This window comes from Poecilia mexicana, unplaced genomic scaffold (genome assembly GCF_051168715.1).
Source record: "Poecilia mexicana isolate PSO_F unplaced genomic scaffold, ASM5116871v1 scaffold_2, whole genome shotgun sequence".
Taxonomy (NCBI): domain Eukaryota; kingdom Metazoa; phylum Chordata; class Actinopteri; order Cyprinodontiformes; family Poeciliidae; genus Poecilia; species Poecilia mexicana.
In genome coordinates this window covers 34,257,986-34,278,283 of record NW_028263371.1, presented here as the reverse complement: position 1 = coordinate 34,278,283, position 20,298 = coordinate 34,257,986, and the positions used below count along the sequence as shown (strand labels likewise).

At 39.3% G+C, this 20,298-nt stretch overlaps 2 protein-coding genes across 4 annotated transcripts in view; both read left to right on the top strand.

Moving 5' to 3' along the window:
* gtf3c3 (general transcription factor IIIC, polypeptide 3) overlaps nt 1-7,842 on the top strand; it is a 28,175-nt gene extending 20,333 nt beyond the window's left edge. Inside the window, exons 11-19 of one of the 2 annotated variants that reach the window (XM_014974282.2) lie at nt 36-238; nt 1,114-1,215; nt 4,058-4,190; nt 4,309-4,534; nt 4,614-4,668; nt 4,757-4,892; nt 6,705-6,829; nt 6,902-7,076; nt 7,558-7,842. In XM_014974282.2, the coding sequence (XP_014829768.1) occupies nt 36-238; nt 1,114-1,215; nt 4,058-4,190; nt 4,309-4,534; nt 4,614-4,668; nt 4,757-4,892; nt 6,705-6,829; nt 6,902-7,076; nt 7,558-7,580 (1,178 nt within the window). In that variant the 3' untranslated portion in view covers nt 7,581-7,842. The remainder of the gene's footprint in view (nt 1-35; nt 239-1,113; nt 1,216-4,057; nt 4,191-4,308; nt 4,535-4,613; nt 4,669-4,756; nt 4,893-6,704; nt 6,830-6,901; nt 7,077-7,557) is intronic. The other variant, XM_014974281.2, reaches the window with a different exon arrangement.
* A 2,690-nt stretch (nt 7,843-10,532) lies between these two features.
* hecw2b (HECT, C2 and WW domain containing E3 ubiquitin protein ligase 2b) overlaps nt 10,533-20,298 on the top strand; it is a 51,800-nt gene continuing 42,034 nt past the window's right edge. For both annotated transcript variants that reach the window (XM_088015038.1, XM_088015037.1), the window contains exons 1-2: nt 10,533-11,104; nt 16,168-17,247. In XM_088015038.1, coding sequence (XP_087871164.1) covers nt 16,842-17,247 — 406 coding nt within the window. In that variant the 5' untranslated portion in view covers nt 10,533-11,104; nt 16,168-16,841. The remainder of the gene's footprint in view (nt 11,105-16,167; nt 17,248-20,298) is intronic.

The following is a 20,298-nucleotide window of genomic DNA, read 5'->3' as shown; positions in this document are numbered from 1 at the left end:
CTGTTTTCAAATGATGTCCCCTGCTTGTGTCACAGAGTGTCTTAAGGCTCTGGGCCACATGAAGGAGGCAGCAGAGAGCTACACCAAGGTGGTGGAGATGGCCCCGTTGCACCTAGAGGCCCGGCTGTCTCTCGCCACGGTGCAGCAGCAGCTGGGGAGGATGGACTGTGCTCTGAAAGCGTTGGAGTCCATGTATGATAGCGACACGCTGGCCCAGGATTCGTCTGCTGCACAAAAGGTCAGGCTGTGTTCTTTGTATGTCTTTTTTATGTCTGCTGAATTAGGAATGTTTTTGTTGGGGGACCATCTAAGATAGCCTTTCTGTCAAACTGTGGTCCCTGGACCACTGGTGCTCCACTGATGCCCCCTAGTGGTCTGTAAGATACTGCATGTAAAGATCTGTTTATTTGTCGTGACGTGAACTAAAAGTACGACACATACAGTTAGCTTACCAAAGGGTTTTGATTAAAAATAACAATGACTAATAACTGGCTTAAAACCAGATTACTCAAAAGAAAAACTTAAGATACCGGTGGAAAGAAAACACCATGACTACGTATGTGATCAGAGGAAGCCAAGTCATACCTGCTGAGAGGATTGATTCATTCATGTTATTCATGAGCGATAAGGTGTTTTTGAAAGGCTCGATGCTGTGAACGGTAGGACTCTAGTATCAGTTAGTGACAACTGTTCTTTGTTTTTTATAACTTTGCTTGCGTATAATGTTGTGCTTGCACATCAACAGCTATTGTTGTTTTTATTTCAATAAAAATTATTAAATTAACTTAATTAAATGCAATGGTGCAGAAGAGGAAATACAAACAAAATAACAAACCAATGTTATTTTGTTATCTTGTTTGTATTTCCTTTTAACTCATGTAAAGCACTTTGAATTGCCTTGTTGCTGAAAATGTGCTGTATAAATAAAATGACCTTACCCTTTACCTAAAGAGCAAAAGAAGAAAAAGAATCTAATAATTTTGATCCAAAGTGTATAAACTAGATACTGTATATCAGCTCAGGTATTTTTTTATTTCCTATGAAGTTCTAGAAATGGAAAATATTTAATTGCCATCCAGGCCAATTGTGTGTGTGTGTGTGTTGTAATGGTAGGAATTGAAGCTGCTGCTGCATCGCTCCACACTGCTAAAGACGCAGGGTAAAATGGAGGATTATCTGGACGCTATGATCACCATGATCTCTATGCTTCTCAAGGTAACTCTTGTCTAAGCCTGTCGCAATAAGCAAATAATCTATTAATCGCATGATAAATTATAAGGAGCTTGATATTTTCCATTCTGATATTTTTTTGAAGGGCACTTTTGTTTGCAGAGACATTACCTATTTTATTGATTGTTTCAGTTATGTGTGGTGTGCTAGACTTTTTTTGTTCATCAGTTTGACTGACACAGGGTGAAACATACAGTGCCTTGCAAAAGTATTTGGCCTCCTTGAACTTTTCAACCTTTTGCTGCTTTTCAGGCTTCAAACATAAAGATCTAAAATTTTTATTATTTTGTGAAGACTCAACAAGTGAGACAGTTGTGAGATGGAATTAAAATTATTGGATATTTTAAACTTTTTTTAACAAATGAAAAAGTGGGGCATGCAATATTATTCGGCCCTCTTGCGTTAATACTTTGTAGCGCCACCTTTTCCTGCAATTACAGCTGCAAGTCACTTGGTTTTGTCTCTATCAGTTTTGCACATCGAGAGACTGATTTTCTTGCCCATTCTTCCTTTCAAAGCAGCTCGAGCTCAGTGAGGTTGGATGGAGAGCGCTTGTGAACAGCAGTTTTCAGCTTTTTCCACAGACTCTCGATTGGATTCAGGTCTGGACTTTGACTTGGCCATTCTAATACCTGGATACGTTTATTTGTGAACCATCCCATTGTAGATTTAGCTTTATGTTTGGGATCTTTGTCTTATTGGAAGATAAATCTCCGTCCCAGTCTCAGGTCTTTAAAGACTCCAACAGGTTTTCTTCCAGAATGGTTCTGTATTTGGCTCCATCCATCTTCCCATCAATTTTAACCATCTTCCTTGTCCCTGCTGAAGAAAGGCAGGCCCAAGCCATGATGCTGCCACCACCATGTTTGGGGATGGTGTGTTACAGGGTGATGAGCTGTGTTGCTTCTACGCCAAACATATCGTTTTGCATCGTGGCCAAAAAGTTGGATTTTGGTTTAATCTGACCAGAACACCTTCTTCCATGTTTGCTGTGTCTCCCAGGTGTCTTGTGGCAAACTTTAAACCAGACTTTTTATGGATATCTTTGAGAAATGGCTTTCTTCTTGCCACTCTTCCATACAGGCCAGATTTGTGCTGATTGTTGTCCTATGGACAGACTCTCCCACCTCAGCTGTACATCTCTGCAGTTCATCCAGAGTGATCATGGGGCTCTTGGCTGCATCTCTGATCAGTCTTCTCCTTGTTCGAGGTGAAAGTTTAGAGGGACGGCCGGGTCTTGGTAGATCTGGTCTGATACTCCTTCCATTTCAATATGATCGCTTGCTCAGTGCTCCTTGAGATGTTTAAAGCTTGGGAAATCTTTTTGTATCCAAATTTCTCCACAACAGTATCTGGGACCTACCTGCTGTGTTCCTTGGTCTTCACGATGCTCTCTGCACTTTAAACACAACCCTGAGACCATCATGGAGCAGGTGCATTTATACAGGGAGTTGATTACACACAGGTGGATTCTACTTATCATCATCAGTCATTTAGGACAAAACTGGATCATTCAGAGATCCAAACTGAACTTCTGGAGTGAGTTTGCTTCACTGAAAGTAAAGGGGCAAAATAATATTGCACACCCCACTTTGCAGCTTTTTTTTTTTTTTTTAAAGTTTAAAATATCCAATAAATTTAGTTCCACCTCACGATTGTGTCCCACTTGTTGATTCTTCACAAAATAATAAAAATTTTAGATCTTCATGTTTGAAGTCTGAAAAACGGCAAAAGGTTGACCTAACCCAACCAGACTGATTAATTTTTCTTAGAGGCTTGAGCCTGAAGTAAACCTGTCACATTATTTTAATTAAGATTTTACTGCTTTGCTTTTAAACCACCATTTGAATAAGCAGTGTAACTTCTCCCAGCTTTTGTTTAACATCTTCCAGCTGCATTTTGTCTTTTGTAAGTCAAGTGCAAATCTGATTGATTGAAAGGATTACATTTTTGCAGCTCGAGCAGTGCAAGGTGGAGCCATGTGCACATTTACTTGTTCAGCACACTGCGCTTGTTACAGTCTAATTAACTCATTACATTTCTTTAACAACATTAACTGTCTACTCCACAATTTAAACAATAAACAGATTAACACACCATAGCTTTCTTTTTAGATTTCTCTGTTCTGGATGTACTGTAGGCTTGTTAAATGCACCACTTCAGCCAAAGTTTGGAATGTGCTTTTTAACCATTCACGCTCCAAAGCATCTTGCCAATCAGCGGGATGTCGGCTCCACGTCAGCAAGATGGATTTACTTCAGTGTCCATGTCAGAGATGATATTCAGAAGAGATGTTTTTTATTGATTGATTTATTTACCTCTGCAATGTGCAAAGAATTGAAAGTGTCCCACATCTCCACCAATAGTCAAGGGTGTGAATTGTAACTTGTCAAAATGGAGGACGAGCTTCAGTTTTTTCTGTCAATTTAAGAAAAATACCATCAAATATGGAAAATATTTACTGTATTTGACCATATTTACCATATTTACCCTGCAAGCCCTCGTGTTGCATTTATTTCCATTTTTATTTATTGATTTTGGTTGTTTTATTTTGAATATTTAAAATGACTTCCAGTTCCAGTGATGTGTTCTTTACAAACACCTTATTAGTCTTTGAGAGGGCAAACTTGTTTTTTTGTGCCATTATTAATATATTACCTAAAAATGGTCTCAAAACATCGTAAGTTACTGTAATAATTACTGGGATCATTTATTGTCCAGTAAAATTCACTGGCCAACTCCTGTTCTGATCTCATCTTCGAAGGAGAAATCCTCTCACTCCCTGCATTTGCAGCATGTCAAATAACATGTGATGGTGTGTTTCCAGGTTGCTATGCAACGGGCCAAGGTGTGTGTTCGTTCTGTAACTCTAGCAGGACAGAACCATCTGAGACTTGTGAAGATCGAAGACATGCTGCCAGAAATTGCCGACCATGAAAGTGCCTATCTGGACAACATGTGTATGTAGCGTATCAAACATAGACAGATAAACTGGAATCATTTGAATCTTCCACATTTTTTCCCAGATCCTTAGGCAGGTTGTTCTAAAATACTATCTTATCTAATCTTTGTGCTCAGGTAAAACCAACGTTTTATCCAAAGAGGACTGGTGGCAGCTGTTGCTGAGCTGCCTGCTGGGGCTGTGTGACCTGCAGCGTTTCGAGGAGGTGGATCTCCTCGTGGAGTCGGCCATGGAGTTCTACTCCTTCTATGACAACAAGCCCAGGAGGAAGGAACTGGAGTTCTTTGGCCTCTCTGCCACCATCCTAAACCAAAACTACTATAAGGCATACAACTACATCAGGTGCAGATGGAGAAATAAAAGCAGAGTATTTTATACTCTGGCATAAAGGGCTTATTGATTTTTGTTTTTTCTTCATCAGATTAATGCTTATAGAAAACGTAGATCTACCTCAGTTTTGGAACATTTTTCATCAGGTATCTTTTCTTATCTCTGTTTTCACATATTAGATAACATGCCAGGTACATGTTGCAGTGTATTACCTGATTGTTTCTTTCTCATTAGCTGACAATATCGTCCCAACACCAGCGCCACCACCGCTTCTGTCTACGGCTGCTGTTAAAGCATCCTGACAACCATGCACTGTGTGTTCTCTGCGGACACAACGCCATGGTGTCTGGAAGCTTCAAGCATGCTCTAGGTACACCAGGCTAGAATACATTAGCATTATTTAGGAGTTGGTAGATATGCAAATGGTGCTACCTTATTTCATGAATAACTACGTCTTGAGGTGGAAATGGGAGTAAATAAGAGGTCCCTGTATGTTATTCCCTCCTAAAAATGTATTTGAGAAAGAATATTAACACTTTGCAGCATGACGTCATGTCCACAAGTTCCTGCCTCGTCCAATCTCCGTACTGGAAGGCAAAAAAGTTGTCACCAATGATTACTACCATTGGCTTTAGCTGTTGACTTGTCAACATAACATACTAAATCTTAAATGCACTGATGTATGAAAGAAAAAGGGACACAGTGCTTTGCTGCTGAGTTATTCTTCCGTGTTTTTTTTCTGCATTATTTTCCTTTTGCTGTGGGGCTCTGCACTAAATTAATAATACATAAATCTTCAGGTTTCATTTTGTTAATGGAATTGTTCTACCACGGTAGAGTGGTTATGGATGGCAAGCAAAAGGCTTTTTTTCCTGCAGCATTGTGCACATGTACAACATTTCCAGATGTAAATAACGTGCAGCTTGTCTATAACATGTATTAGCCGGGTTAGTAAGAATGAACTGCTATCTGAAACATCAGACTCATTAATCCTGCTAGGATATTGATGCACTTATCAATAAATGTGATACTGTAATTATTGCATTTTAAGCTACAGACTGGAACAGTGCATAACATCATGTTGAGCATCTACAAGTTCTACTTGGACGAAACTTACATTTTATCCCAGCCGATTTCTAGTCTGAGTTCCTGTAAGGACTTGTGGAAAGGTGAATCCATCTCTGTGATGGATTCACAGATATTTTCTTAACCTGGATATAATTAAAAGTTGTAAGCATCAATCAGTTTTGACCGAAAACATTCCTCTACTAGAAAGCTTAACATAAAGAGTGCCTTTATTTTTCAACACCAAAGTGAGTCTGAGCATCCGTCAAAATGTAACAAAAGAAATGCTTCCCCAGAAGAACAGTCAAGTTATGTACTGGCCCAGCCAAGGTTCAGAACTAAATCTGATGAAAAATCTTTGTTGTCACTTGAAGACTGTGGACAACTTATGTCCACACAGTCCAAGAGATTTGCAGAACTTTGACGTTGTTGTTTACTCTCTACGCTGCACCTCACTCATACACTGAGTGAGAAGAAAAGTGGACAATATGAACAGAAATTAACTTCCTTAGTACAAATACAAAAAAACTCTTTCCTATGTTACAAAATTCAACATTTTACAAGTTTTAATCTTTTAGTTGTTTTTATTATTATAAATACCTATCTATATTTGTAACTGGGTAAACATATATTTGATCAATTTTCACTATAAAATGAAGCAGCTTGTACCATGTTGAATTAAATGTGAAAAAGATACTTTTTTTTTCTAAAAATTTCAAGATTAACATTTTAATTAGCTCTTGTAATAAACAGAATTCCTAAACTACAGCAAATGCAGAATACAGACAGGCTCAGTGGGAAAATATTTAGATTTTTATAAGTGTAGGTTTGACTTTGACTTGGACCAAAAGACTTGTCAAAAATTTTCTATAGACATCTCTGGCTCCTGTTTTTTTTTTTTTTTTTTTTTTATTTCTCTAATGGATTTGTTATTTAAACATAATACATATTTTGTTGAATTTGGAACATGCTTTTAAATTATTTGTTGTCTCATTCTTTTTACCCAGAAACCTGACATTTGAACAGGTGCATGTAGATGGTACATTTAGGTCAAAATGCAAATGAAGTTCCTCCTTTGTAATATGCTCAAAGTGTTTCATATGTTTGTGTTTTTCAGGTCAGTACGTTCAGGCTTTAAAGACCCACCCAGAAAACCCACTGCACAGCCTTTATGTGGGTCTCACTTTTTTCCACATGGCATCCCAGAAGTATGTAGCCAAACGTCATGCTTTAGTACTGCAGGTACATGTTGTTCCATTTCATCTTGCTCTGGTTGTTTCCCTTACTTTTCCTGCAGCTGATTGTGGTTTTTAGAATTTTGTCTTGGTGTTTTTAGGGATTTTCCTTCTTGTGGCGATACGTGGAGCTACGTGGAGAGTGTCAGGAGAGCATGTACAATCTGGGCCGAGCACTGCACCAGATGGGCCTTACACATTTGGCCATTCATTATTACCAAAAGGCGTTGTCCCTACCTGCATGGAACCTGGATGTAGGTGAACTACACAGCTGGCCATTTTGAATGAAGTCGTATTACGACAATAAATTCAAAATAATATGAGAAAGTCACAGTATTACGAGAATAGCCATAAAATTATAACCATATTCTGGTAATAATACAACTTTATTCTTTTAATATTATGACTTTATTCTCGTAATAATAAAGTCATTATAAAACACAGATAAGGTCATAATATTGCGAGAAAAAGTCAAATGAGAATAAGATTATGAGATCTTATTCTGGTAATATTAAAACTTTATTTTCAAAATATTGACTTTATCCTCAATATTACAACTTTATTCTTTCATTGTTGCAAGCTTATTCTCTTTAGTTTATTCTTGTAATTTTATGACGTTCTTGTAATTAAAATTTTTTATTACATTTTTTCTTAGAATGGCTCTACTCTATCATATAATTGAAAGTTAATGATGATGGTCTGATTGTTTCCATGTAAACGTCTCTTTCCTCGTAGGGAATTTCAGAAGATCAGGTTGATTTGAGGAGAGAGATTGCTTTTAACTTATCACTCATCTATCAGGCCAGTGGGAACACGGAGATGGCGCGGCAGCTCATCAGAACTCATTGCACTCTGTGATGAGGTGCTATATCCATAAAGCACTTCCAAATGTGGGGATTTCTGATTTTATCTGTAGTGAAAATGTTAAGACAACTTAGTCAGTTTTTTTTTTTATTGTAAAACAACAGTACAAAGTTCCAATATTGTAAATAAAATAAATGTAATTTGTACTTTGTCATACCCATGGCTACTTTTGAATTTTCTCTTGTCATTGATTGTGACCCGCGGAACGATTTTGTGCAGCCCTTGACCATTGTTTTAGGAATGGTCAAAATTTGGTTTGTCATCTCTGATGTTGATGCAGATAACATGTAAAAGAAAATTTTACCATGCAGTTTTCACAAATGTTGGGCCTTTATGCACACAATGTCTGCATTTTAGTACACTAGTTCAATACAATTTCTTTTTTAAATGTTTTATTGGCTCTAGTGGCCTTTATTTAATAGTGAATTGACAGGAAAGTGAGTAATGAGAGAAGGGGAAGACATGGGGCCAGGGGCGCAACTACATATTATTCAGGTGGATGCGAAAACATAAATCCCCCCCACTTCCCAAGGAAGGTACGTAGAAAACATACGGTCGCCCTATCCATATGTTTACCCCTCCCCCTCCCGAGACGAAGACATGTGAAAGGTAAAACTCGCTACATTTACATGTGCGCGAAGTGAAGGAGCGTAAGGGCGCGGTCAAGTGTCTGCAAAGGCATCATCGGGGCGCCGCCCCCTCCAGACGGGGTTTTGACGCCCCCTCTGGTGCAGTGCCTCTATGTGTTGCATGCACTGCATACCCACTTTTTGGGCCACTGCATGGGGCAAAGGTCATCAGGCAGGGAATCGAACCTGCAACATCCGCATCGAGGACTAAGGCGTCCTTACGTGGGTTGTCTTTAACCCCTGCACCACCACAGCACCCCACACAATTTTTTTAATGTATTTTCCATATTGTCACATTACAGACACAAACTTGAATGCATTTTGTTGAGTGAAAGACCAACACAAATTAGCGTACAGTTATGAGTTTTATTTTTCTGTAGCACCTCAAAAAGGTGACCTGATACTATTTGAAGTCATCCAGGAAATCGTCACAGGTAGACTTTTGCAGTTTTCAAAATACTGATAAAGGCATTCATGGCAGGCTTCTAGATAAAACCAGATGCTAGTAATGTGAATCTTTCAGTGTGTAGCGATTCAGGCTTTAGAGTCATGATTTGATTCAGAATACATTTTTGATTCGGAATGTATTTTTAATTCAGAAAGCAATGTTTCTATTGAACCTTCTAGAGATTGTTTAAATTATGTGACTGATGAGATGAAAAAGTGTAAAAGTATAGAACATTTATTTTAAAACAATTTTATTAGGTTTCATACTGCATCAAACTCTCACAAGTTTACAATTAAGCAAAATTAGGTTTGAGCATAAAATTCTGTAACTAAGGCTGCGTTCACACTGCAGCCTGAAGTGACCGAATTCCTTTTTTTTTTTGACTTCATGCAACCTGTATCTTACGGAGCCCCCCAGGGGACATGGAGAAAAAAAAAAAGGAAAGAAATCCCGACTTATTATCGCGAGATCCCGAGAAACTAAGTCGAGATCTCGAGATCCCGACTTATTATCGCGAGATCCCGACTTATTATTGCGAGATCCCGAGATAATAAGTCGGGATCTCGAGATCTTGACTTAGTTTCTCGGGATCTCGAGATAATAAGTCGGGATCTCGAGATCTTGACTTAGTTTCTCGGGATCTCGAGATAATAAGTCGAGATTTCTTTCCTTTTTTTTTTTCTCCATGTCCCCTTAGGGGCTCCGTAGTATCTGATCTTTTCATGACATTATGCCGGTTGGCAAAACACTGAGCACGCGTTCAGTGTTTTAGCGTCCTGGTTTTTCTTAAAGGAACAGTAATACGTCTTTTTCAGGCACATTGTACCATTTTATAGCTCAATCAAGTAACCGTTACCTTCAGTTGTTATAAAAATATATATAATATACAAATGTGACTTCAAAGAAATTAAAACATTAAATTACAATGTTGAAAGGGACCCAAGATTAATTGAACACGTTGGCCTAAATATGTTGTAATTTTTCTAACTAAAAGTGTACTGTTTGTGACACGCCAAAACTCAATTATTTCAAAAACTGTGTATTGTCATGTTTTCCATCCATGGAGGTCGCTATTTTTTCACCTGCTGGATTGATTAGGCGTTTTGGTCATCAGACTGACAGCAATGGAAGCTCTTTTAAATGCTGATGGCGCTCTGAGGCAGCCCTGACCAGACCAGTCACACAGCTATAGAAGTGCGAACAGGCCGGATCAGAGATGAGTGTCATTCATTGTTTCATTTACGAAGCTGAAGGTGGCAGCGGCAGCAAAACATCAGCTCCTACAGCCAGCTCTGTCCTCTTCCTCCATTTGGTTCGCTTCATCTTCATCACCTCTTGTGATTTCTACATTTTAAATGTAGATGAAATGTAGACAAGTAGAAACATGAGGCTGCTGTACATGATGCTCAGCATGAAGCTTTACAGACTAACAGGAAAATGAATTTACCACATTTCGGTCAAAACAAATGGGTGGAGCAGTGCACCATGGTCTGTACATACCTGAAGGATGTGATTCTGGGGTTTCTGTGCTGACGTAAATGCAAAAGCTCTGAGTTGCTTCCTCACAGGAAATAATGCACTTTTTAACTCACTCCAGATCAGCAAAACCAACCTAGATGCAAAATGGGGGCGGGGGGGGGAATTAAAGTAGCTTCTCTTAAATAGAAAATGCCTTTAGACAGTTTTTATTCTGTTTTCTCTTATTTCTCTCTTACACTGCAGCTCTTCCAGAGCATATTTTGTGGCCAGTTGAAGTCCACGCCCCTCAGTTTTGGAACTCCGGGGTGGAAGTGGAGGTAGGATGTGTTCGCTCCGTTATTTTGACGCTGAGCTGCTCTGACACTATGAATTTCTACAAGACCTGGCTGTTTTGAAGTTCCTGAACAGATGTTTTAAAGCGAACATGTAGTCGGGAATAGCTATGCCCCTCCATCTTCAAGCAGTCCGGGGATGAGTGGGATTGAAGTAGACCGAAACGGGAGGCGGACGTAAAGTGGATCCCGTAAATAAAACATCATCTCCTCCCTACATGGAAGCCTTGTAACGTTACCGAGGAGTAAGCGAAAGAGATGGGGAAAGTGATTTAAAACTGGGCCTTTAACAAAGAAAACATTTTTGGACGTGCGTGTTTAAGCTCCCGTTCGGACAACCGGGAAGCTGCGGGGCTGTGCCCCGTTTCAGGAGCCGCACATCCCGCCTGCAACCATAGGATGATGCCGATGATGTGCGGGCCTGTGGAGATCCGCCATTTATGACTGGAGATTGATCGACTTATTAGTGGCATCTTTTCGGCGCACCATGGGTGTAGTGAGCACCTGATTCCTGATTCCTCCTATAAAAGGTGAGGAGATCCATGCATCAATGACAGCTTGTGGATTTTAAAGAGATTCTCGTTTACTGGTTGAGCTGCGTGCAAGTATTTCATGGTTTCTGCAAGCTAAAACGAGTTGCATTGGTTTGTTGGTTCTTTGTACCGCGTTGGTGTTGCTTCCAGATGAAGTAATGCTAAAAGCTAGAAGAAGCACGGACAAAAACAACAAGTCAGCTTGACAGGTGATGTATGTAGCACATTCATGAGCTGGGTGGAGATCTGCACCTAACATTAGAAAATGTGCTTCTCCATCTCTCACCAGTATGGAACTCGCTGATTTAAGGCAGCAGAAAAAAATATTTAAAACACAATCCAGCTTTCTCTTATCCCAGAGTGTTGGAGCGTTACAGAAACCTGACCAGGCCTTGCTGGCTCATCTGGACAAATAGCCCAGCTGTCTTTTTTTATTTAGTCTTGTATATCACTTCCTGTATTCTAAACTGCAACTTTTGAAGTTCAGACCAATTACCATGTCCAATCTAAGCTCATATACTTTCAGTGATCACAATTCAATTCCATTTTAACCTTAAAAGTTTTTAAAAGCTGCTGTCCCCACTGACTGTAGGTGTATCTCAGTTCATTGGGATATCATCAAAAAAGGTTTTCTTCAGTTCAAATAGTGAATATTGTGTTTTATATACATTTCTTGTTTGGACTGATAGAGTTGGAAGTGATGCAAAAGAACACTTCTGCACTTTCTAAAGAATAGCACAAAAAAGCTATAAGACAAAACACTCACTAACAAAGACAAGTTAGTGGCGTGTGTAAGATTCAGAGCAGAGGAATGCATTTAATCCCAAGCATACAAACTGGCACACAGGGATGTAATGGTTGTGTTGGGGACAGGAAACTGTTGTCTCTGACGGGACTGCCTCATTGTTCTTTAATCACGCTACATCTATTTGGGGACTTTGGGGGTGGGTTAACAGTCCAGTGCTTAAGAAAATAATGGCGTTATTTTGAAAAACATACTTTTGAAACAAGATTGTTGCATACACATAGCTATTATTCCTCCCTGTCTGAAATGAAATCAGACTAAAGCATGCAAAGAAATATTAAGATTTACAAAATTATTTCTATTTCCTAAATGCAGGATAAGAAAATACATTTTTTTAGGTTTTATTGCCTTTGTTATTCTGTAAGTTTCCATTCATTTAGGGTCCTGTAAAATACTAATTTACAACAGCCCTAATTCATATTTTAGTATTACCTTATTAGAATTTGGCTATTTAACTTACAGTACTTTGCAAAACTTTTTATAGCCTTTGAACTTTTTCACATTTTCTCACGTAACAGTCACAAATTTTACTGTACAGACCAACATAAACACCATTTAATGAAGTGGAGAAAAAGGAAAGTAATACTTGAGTGAATTAGGGCTGTTGTAAACGAATATTTTAGTAATCGAGTAATCTATCGATTATTCTTACGATTAATCGAGTAATCGGATAAAAAAAATTATAAAATGAAATATTGGTAAATCTGGCATAATACCGATGTTACTATCAGATATCAATATCAGTCCAATTGTTCATATTTGAGCATCCCTAACAGTTGCTTTTTTGTAGTTTAGAAAACTAACCTGTAACAATAATAGCTCACTTTCTAAGTTAACCAGAAGAAAAGTTATAGAAAAATCTGAAATTATATTGAATTTAATAACAAAGAGGCAGGCTCACAAATATGCTTATAAAAAATGTCTACAATCCAGCTTTTAGTTTATGTATTCATCTTCAGTGAGTTTAATAGATTAATTAAACTCACCTTGCCACCTAACCTGTCACGCTTTGGGTTTGAAAATACGGGAAATGCCGCCTGGAGTGGGAGGAGAGGGCGAATGAACGAACATGGGGTGGAGGGGAGGAAATAGACCAGCGGACTGACGAACCGTTAGACCGGGGGACGAACACGGGGGGAAGCAATACGGGATATTTACGACACCTTCACTGGTCACACTCAGAAACTCATCTACCAGCCATGTACGATGCGCTCCGCCACCCGTTTCTTCAGACCGGGATATGAAATTTATTGTGCGGTTCGTCGGTAAAGCTACATTTACACGGTAAGCATCAGCTACTCAGCCGCCCGCCCTGTTCAGTCTATCCGCTCACCTCAGCGCTCTTCCCGCCGTTCGCGTTCAACCAGCAGCCCCGGAGGAGAAATGCTGCCGTACTCCAGGCATTCCCCCAGTCATTTTAAGGATGCTTATTGGTTCCCCAAAAACGATAAAAAGTCGGGCATTATCATCAATCAATAAAATCCCCACGGGCCAATCTTGAAGATTGGACTTTATGCCGCTGAGACTTAGCTTTTGTCAACAACTCAGAGGCGGAAGTGAGAGCTCCGCGCAACGCAAATGAAGTCCCGGCCGGAACACGGTACGCTAACTAATAAAACATAAATTAACGAAGCTTCGAGGCAGGTAAATTTTCCTCGAGGAATTTTAGTAATCGAGGTACTCGAATCATTCGAGGAATCGTTTCAGCCCTAGAGTGAATATATTGACACAATAGTATTAGTTGTGCTCTCCACAAATCTAGTGGTTATAAAATAGTGGCAATAAGAAAACTATTTGCAGTTTACCGCAAATCATCTGAGGGGGAAGTTGAAAGTGTTCTGGTCAGAAGAAGTTTTAATGAAGAACTTAAAGGTGCCTCATGATTTGTCAGAGGAATGATCACAGGAACATCATATTTGTCTTATTATTGTTCTTACAGTCATTGATAATACTGCACATATAATAAGGAATATTAGCACCTGTGTTTTTTAATTTTAATTAAGTGGAAAATGTTGCTAATAGCTGAATTATTTGGGGAGGGGGCGGGGGTGAGGGTCTTTGGATTTCTGACATATCTTTCACCCATTGTATAAGATTGAGTATAACTTTTCCGTAAGTAATTAAACAAATAAATAAAATACTTTTTTACATAGATGTATGAGAAAAGATGGGTATTTTTAGCTTTTATTTGGTAGCAGCAGTTCCGTCTCACAACTGAAGAAACTGAATGACACAATAAATGCCACTCGCTAATATTAATCAGACTATTCTCTATTCTTATGCTAAAACCCCCTAATTTCTATCTAATTCCTCTAGTAACCTGATTAGTGGAAATTTTTTGGACAGATCGATGTAAACAAAGCCAGGGCTCTAGCTGCAGATTGAAACTGTTACAACTGTGGATTAGGAAACACCATCTGTCAACACTAAATTTCCCTTCACCATTCCCTGGATTAACCCTGGTGCAGGATCAAAGACACTTACTCTCCTGGAGAGCTTCAACTTTCCATTTCTAAAGAAAAGGGTTGGTTTAGTTATTCTACTGCTATCGTGTTTTGTTATTTTCAGAAGAAGCGGAAACTGTTTAAGCACATTGTGATGACATCAGAAGGCATCTAGATAGCAGTACTTGAAGAGCTCACTCTTGTGCTATTTTAAAACTTATCTGGGCAGATGTGTTTATGTGTGTGGAGGGTGTTAATAACTGCTGCATTGCTGCATCAATGGAGTCAAGGCTATTGGTCGGATGTAAGCAATGTGCTAGTGTCCCTTAATGAGTAGTGACTGCCCCACGCCTAGTAACTGGATGCCATCAAGAATTTACAAAAAAAAAAAAAAAAAAAACTACCAGTGAGTGTTCTCCATCACTACGGAGGAATTTTAGCTCGCGTTGCAGGGTTGTTTTAATTCAGTTACATTGAATGTTTAATGTTTGCCATGGCATTATAATAAGTTTGATCTTTGACTAGGGCACTCCAAAACCTTAATTTTTCTTTATTTGAGCTGTTCATAGATGGACTTTGTGGTGTTGGTTAGATCATTGTCTTGCAAAGCGTGCTTGCGGTCACACATCGATGGTCATGCAGGTTCTTGCAAGGTGCCTGAAGTGACAGCCGCCTTGCAAGAACGCAAAACATCACAGTACCACCGCTATTTAAGTATATGATGTACTTTTTCTGATATTTGTTAGTTTTACACAGATGTAATGGGACGTACACCTTCCAAAGAAAATCCACAGAATACTGCACGACTGACCAACCAACCAACCAAATTAATTGTATCTGTATAACTCCTTTCAACAACAAGGCATTTCAAAGTGCTTTACATGATAAAAATACCATGTCATAGAACACACTTTGAATAACATTACATTTTACACATCAGATTACTGATTAATGTTTCACGATTAGGTTTCAAAAGCAACTCTAACCAGCTGAGTTTTTAGTCTAGATTTAAAGTCACTCAGTGCTTCAGCTGTTTTGCAGTTTTCTGGAAAATTGTTCCAGATTTGTGGTGCATAGAAGCTGAATGCTGCCTCTCCTTGTTTGGTTCTGGTTCTGGGGATGCAGATCAGACTAGAACCAGAAGACCTGGAGGGTCTGGAAGGTTGGTACGACAACAGCAGATCTTTAATATATTGTGGTCCTAAGGCATTTAGTGATTTGTAAACTAACAGTATTTAAAGTCTACACTACTACTACACGTCAAGTATAAAAGCCACACCTCACTTGTGCGCAACGCAAACTTTAAATGTTTTTCAGTAACAGACCCTGATGGCATAAATAACATGCTCACCCTCCTGGCCAGTTCAATGTGTTAACTATAAACCTAGCTTTATCCTGGTGGGAAGGCAAGTAATGGCTGGCAGCCCACCAAGCTTACAATGCACTGGGCAGAAACCTTGGATAGTTTTGGTACCTACCTTGGTTGAATTGTCACTATTTGGTAGAACGCTATAGGGACTAGTTGCCAAAGGTTTGTGTTTCTTTGAGAACCCAGCAGAGAAGTAATTGTTAGAGATAGACAGGTTTTTCATACCAGCTCCAAGGTTTTTGGTTAAACAAGCTTTCACTTACACCCAAAGTCTAGAATTTACTTTATTTGATTGTAGCTTACATATGTATTAATCCTGCCCAGAGTTCATTGTATGCAGTATTTGTCTTGCTTGATTTGACTTACTGTCTGTTGAAAATATTTATTAGAATTATTCTGATTATGTCCCTTCTTCTCTTCCTTCAATCCCTCTCTCCTGTAGGTTTTACCTTCCTTTCTGTGTGGATAACCCTGCCTTCAGTCTCCCCTACCTGGACAGAAGAGTTGGATCACTCTGAATTTCTCTGCTTCTCTTTCCCTAATTCCCCATCTCAGCTACCTCCGTTCTGTTCTCCAGCCATAATGGAGTCATGGAGGAATCACATGCTTGCTGAGGTTAGGAGGGCCACAGTGTGGCTCTTCACTGCCAGACATCTGACAAATACTGACATAAAGCTTGATATATGGGTCAATAAAAGAGTCCAATAGTTTTAATTCCATATGACCATCTGAACAAATTGAACGTGAGTACTCTCCCTTTCCCAAAGGAATACCAGCAGCACCAAAGACTTCCTTGTTCATGTAACCCTAAACAAGTATAACCAAGTATAACCCTGTATGGTTATGCTGGATTTTCCCTATTGCTAAATTTTCTTCAGTTTCAGTTGGATAGGGACAACTCCTAGTGCCTTCTTTTTTTCTGTTGAGCCCACTCCATTAACCTCCACCATTCGGCCGTCCCTCACAACCGCAGTCCTCCCCCCTCGCCCCCGTCCCCACTCATCCTCTAACTCCTCTTCCCCATCTCCTCCTCTCCACCATCACCACTTCCCTCAGTCCCACTTCCACGAACAGCTATCTTCGCCTCCTGCTTTCTCTTCTGCCCCAGCCGTGGGCATGGCAGCGGCTGCTACTGCATCCACCTCTTCTGCATCGCCTCCACTACAGACAGCCTCGGCGTCCAACAGCAGTGCCCACGAGCACCTGCTGGCGGTGCACCGCCGTGCTCCACACAGTCGGCCGTACACAGTGGGACTGGACAACCTCAGCAGTTTGTCGGTACAGATAACAGCGGGATCCTCAGCTTCGTCGTCCTCTGCTGTGCCATCCGGGACCCAGCTGGAATCAGCCGGGCTGGGACTGCAGAGGGCCAATAGTGACACAGATCTTGTGACCTCTGAAAGCCGCTCATCACTTACGGCATCCACATACCAACTGACTCTTGGCCAAGGCCACCTGGTGATCTCATGGGACATAAAGGAGGAAGTGGATGCCACTGATTGGATCGGCCTTTATCACATCGGTGAGCTACTGAAACTCTAAATCTAAAGGGTTTGGTGGAACAAATGAAAACTGTAAACCAGGGGTGGGCAAGCCCAGTCCTTGTGGGCCAGTGACCTGCAAAGTAGGTATATATATATATATACACACACACACACACACACACATAGAGGTCACACTAGAATTTTTATTCATCATTTCGACCGACAACATTAAAAATATCAGTCGTACTATTTTTACCCGTCAAATTGTAATCACATTAACATAGCATTTTTTTATGCAGCTTAGTTCATATTCACCTAGTTGAACCATGAATCCAGATCCCATCACACATAAAGCAGATGAATGCATCTAACTTTTTCTCTGTAGTGATAAAAACCACTGACTGTGACCCCAATAACTTAAATAAGTTAAATTAAATGACTCCACTTAAATTACAAGCACTTTACCTGCTGGGGTCTGAATGCACAGTGCCTCACAAATTCCTCCTGGTTCCCATCTGCAGAGAAATCTGCTCTAGTTCACCAGTCAGTTGGATCTGCCTGATCCAAACTGATCAATTGAACTCTGCAAGTTTTATTATGTTTTAAATAACCCAGCATTCTTTACTGTGCTGTGAGCAGTCCGGGTGTGAATTTTTTTGAGGATCTTTTTGTGTGGTTTCACTTCTCCGAAACGGACAGATGTTATGTCTGCCTCGCTCCTCCTGAGCGCCACTCTCCATCTGGGCGCAGGAGGGTCATGTCTTCCAGCCCCATTTCTTAAAACGGCAGAGTGAGCTAAGTTTAATTCTTCGCGTGGTGGAGCCGCATCCGCATTGGTTGTGCAGCAGGCTGCGCATGTTGCGGTCTGATTAACTTCTGCATTTTTATTTATTTCCTCAAGATAAGGGTGTCATCTGTTTAGACCAGTGTTTCTCAACTCTTCAACTCTCTGTCAGCTCCCGGTCAGAAAGAATCATTTTGTTCATTGTCCATGAGATGATATTCAGAAAGGATTTTTTTATTGATTGATTTTAGTTGCCTCTGCGATGAACTCTTTGCATAAAGTCTATTATGCCTGCCCATGTGCACCGGTCAAGGGTGTGAATTATTACCTGTCAAAATGACAGTAAAAAACGGGTTCTTTACTGTCTGATGTGCTTTGACCTACTGTTCAGAGATGGTCTCTCCTGCACACAAACAGCACCATTCATTACGTGCTTTTTGTACGCCAGAGACCATGCAGGTGTTACCAAGGCCAGGGATGAATTTATCCGCTGTCTAAGCTGTCCTCCCTCCGCACTTTCTCAGGGTAGGAACAATAGATATGTTCATTTCATACAGAATGAAAGCAGGACCAAAGTTTATCAACTATTCATGTTTTTCATCCTTTCAAACTGCCTCAAACTGTTTCCTGGACCACACAGAGCTCTCCTGACCTCTCCTCTGACCCAGTGCATCAAACAGCAGATTTTGATTATAAAAATGAATACATGTTCCATATAATAACTTCAAACTCTTATAAAACAAACATGAACAGTTTCAATACCAAAACATGTTACATTCAATACATTTTTCAGATGAATATATGACTTATACACTGTTAAGAATGTGATCTAATATAAAAAACTATGATTAGACTAATTTTAATCAAATTGTGACTATTATATCTAAGAAAATGTTCTACTGATTAAGATATGTACTGATTAAACCCTGAGTCCAAGTCTAACCCTAAATTGAGGCCTACTCAAAACAATCATGATCAGTCTAATATTTCAACATGTACCAAAGTTAAACATCATTAAAATTAGTATAATTAAACCAATATTTCCAACATATAGAATAATTGGGTAAAACATTTTTTTATAACTTCTCAAAAACAATTTGCCAGAATTTTGAATCATTCCTCTTGACAGAACTGTTAGAAGGTATGTCAGGTTCGTTGCCCTCCTTGCTCATACACGTCTTCAGTTCTTCCCATTGATATTTTCTGGGACTGAAATCGGGACTTTGTCCTGGCCACTCCACTAAGTGTGTGTGTGTCTCAATGAGGCTAGCACTTCTGCACCCTGCAATTTAACTCCTTTTTTCCTTGGAAAGCTGTTCATGCTGGATGGTGTGTTTGTGGTGATGTGGTTTCCTCCAAACATAGCATTTTATCTGAGAGCCAAACGCCTCAATTTTAGTCTCATCAGACCAAAGAGCTTTCTTGGACTTGTCCATGGAGGGGCCCACACACATCTTTTGGCAAACTCTATTCTGTTGAATTATGTCAGTCACTTTAAAGGGGATTAATAATTAGCCAGTTACTTATTTTATGTTATTTTTGTTATTGTCATTATTTTGTAGAAATCAGTTTTACTGAAAATTGTTTTGTAAACCATAACTTAAGATAATTCTGCATTTTTAACAAGATTTGCATAGTAAAAACACTATGAAGTGATAAATCCACACAATTGCTCTCCTCTATCAAAACCTTTATCATTGTGATCTAAAATATTAATATGTATGGAAGAAGATAAGTACATGAAAGGGAATGGAGGGCCTAGATTTATATTGCAGAGATAAATGTAATCCCTCTGCTTAGTGCATGACCAGCTAAACGTCCCAGTTAAACGACGTTTAACTAAAGTCCTAAAAGGGGTTTTAATGTTTTTATCTTTTTTAATCTTTTTCAAAATCTCTTTCTCACTGTTTATTCAATGTCACATGCTGTTTTTATTTTAATTATGTAAAGCACATTGAAATGCTTTGCTGCTGAAATGTGCTATACAAATAATATTTGATTGATTGATTGATTGATTGATTGATAAATGCCAAATATTTATTGCCAAAGTTTAATATTTACGTTTTAACATTTATGGCCCAGCTTTGAAGGTAAACAGATAGACACAGGAGTTTAATCAGGCTTTATGAAACCAAACATAAACGAATGAGCTTTCTTTTTTACTTGATCAGGACAGATGTGGATAGTTTTTTATTAAGTTTAATAGAAATCAGGAGTATGACAGTTTGCTTATTGTAATAAATGTTAGAATCCAGGATTCGTGCACTTAAAATATAACTTTTTAATAAATTACGTTGTGTTTTTT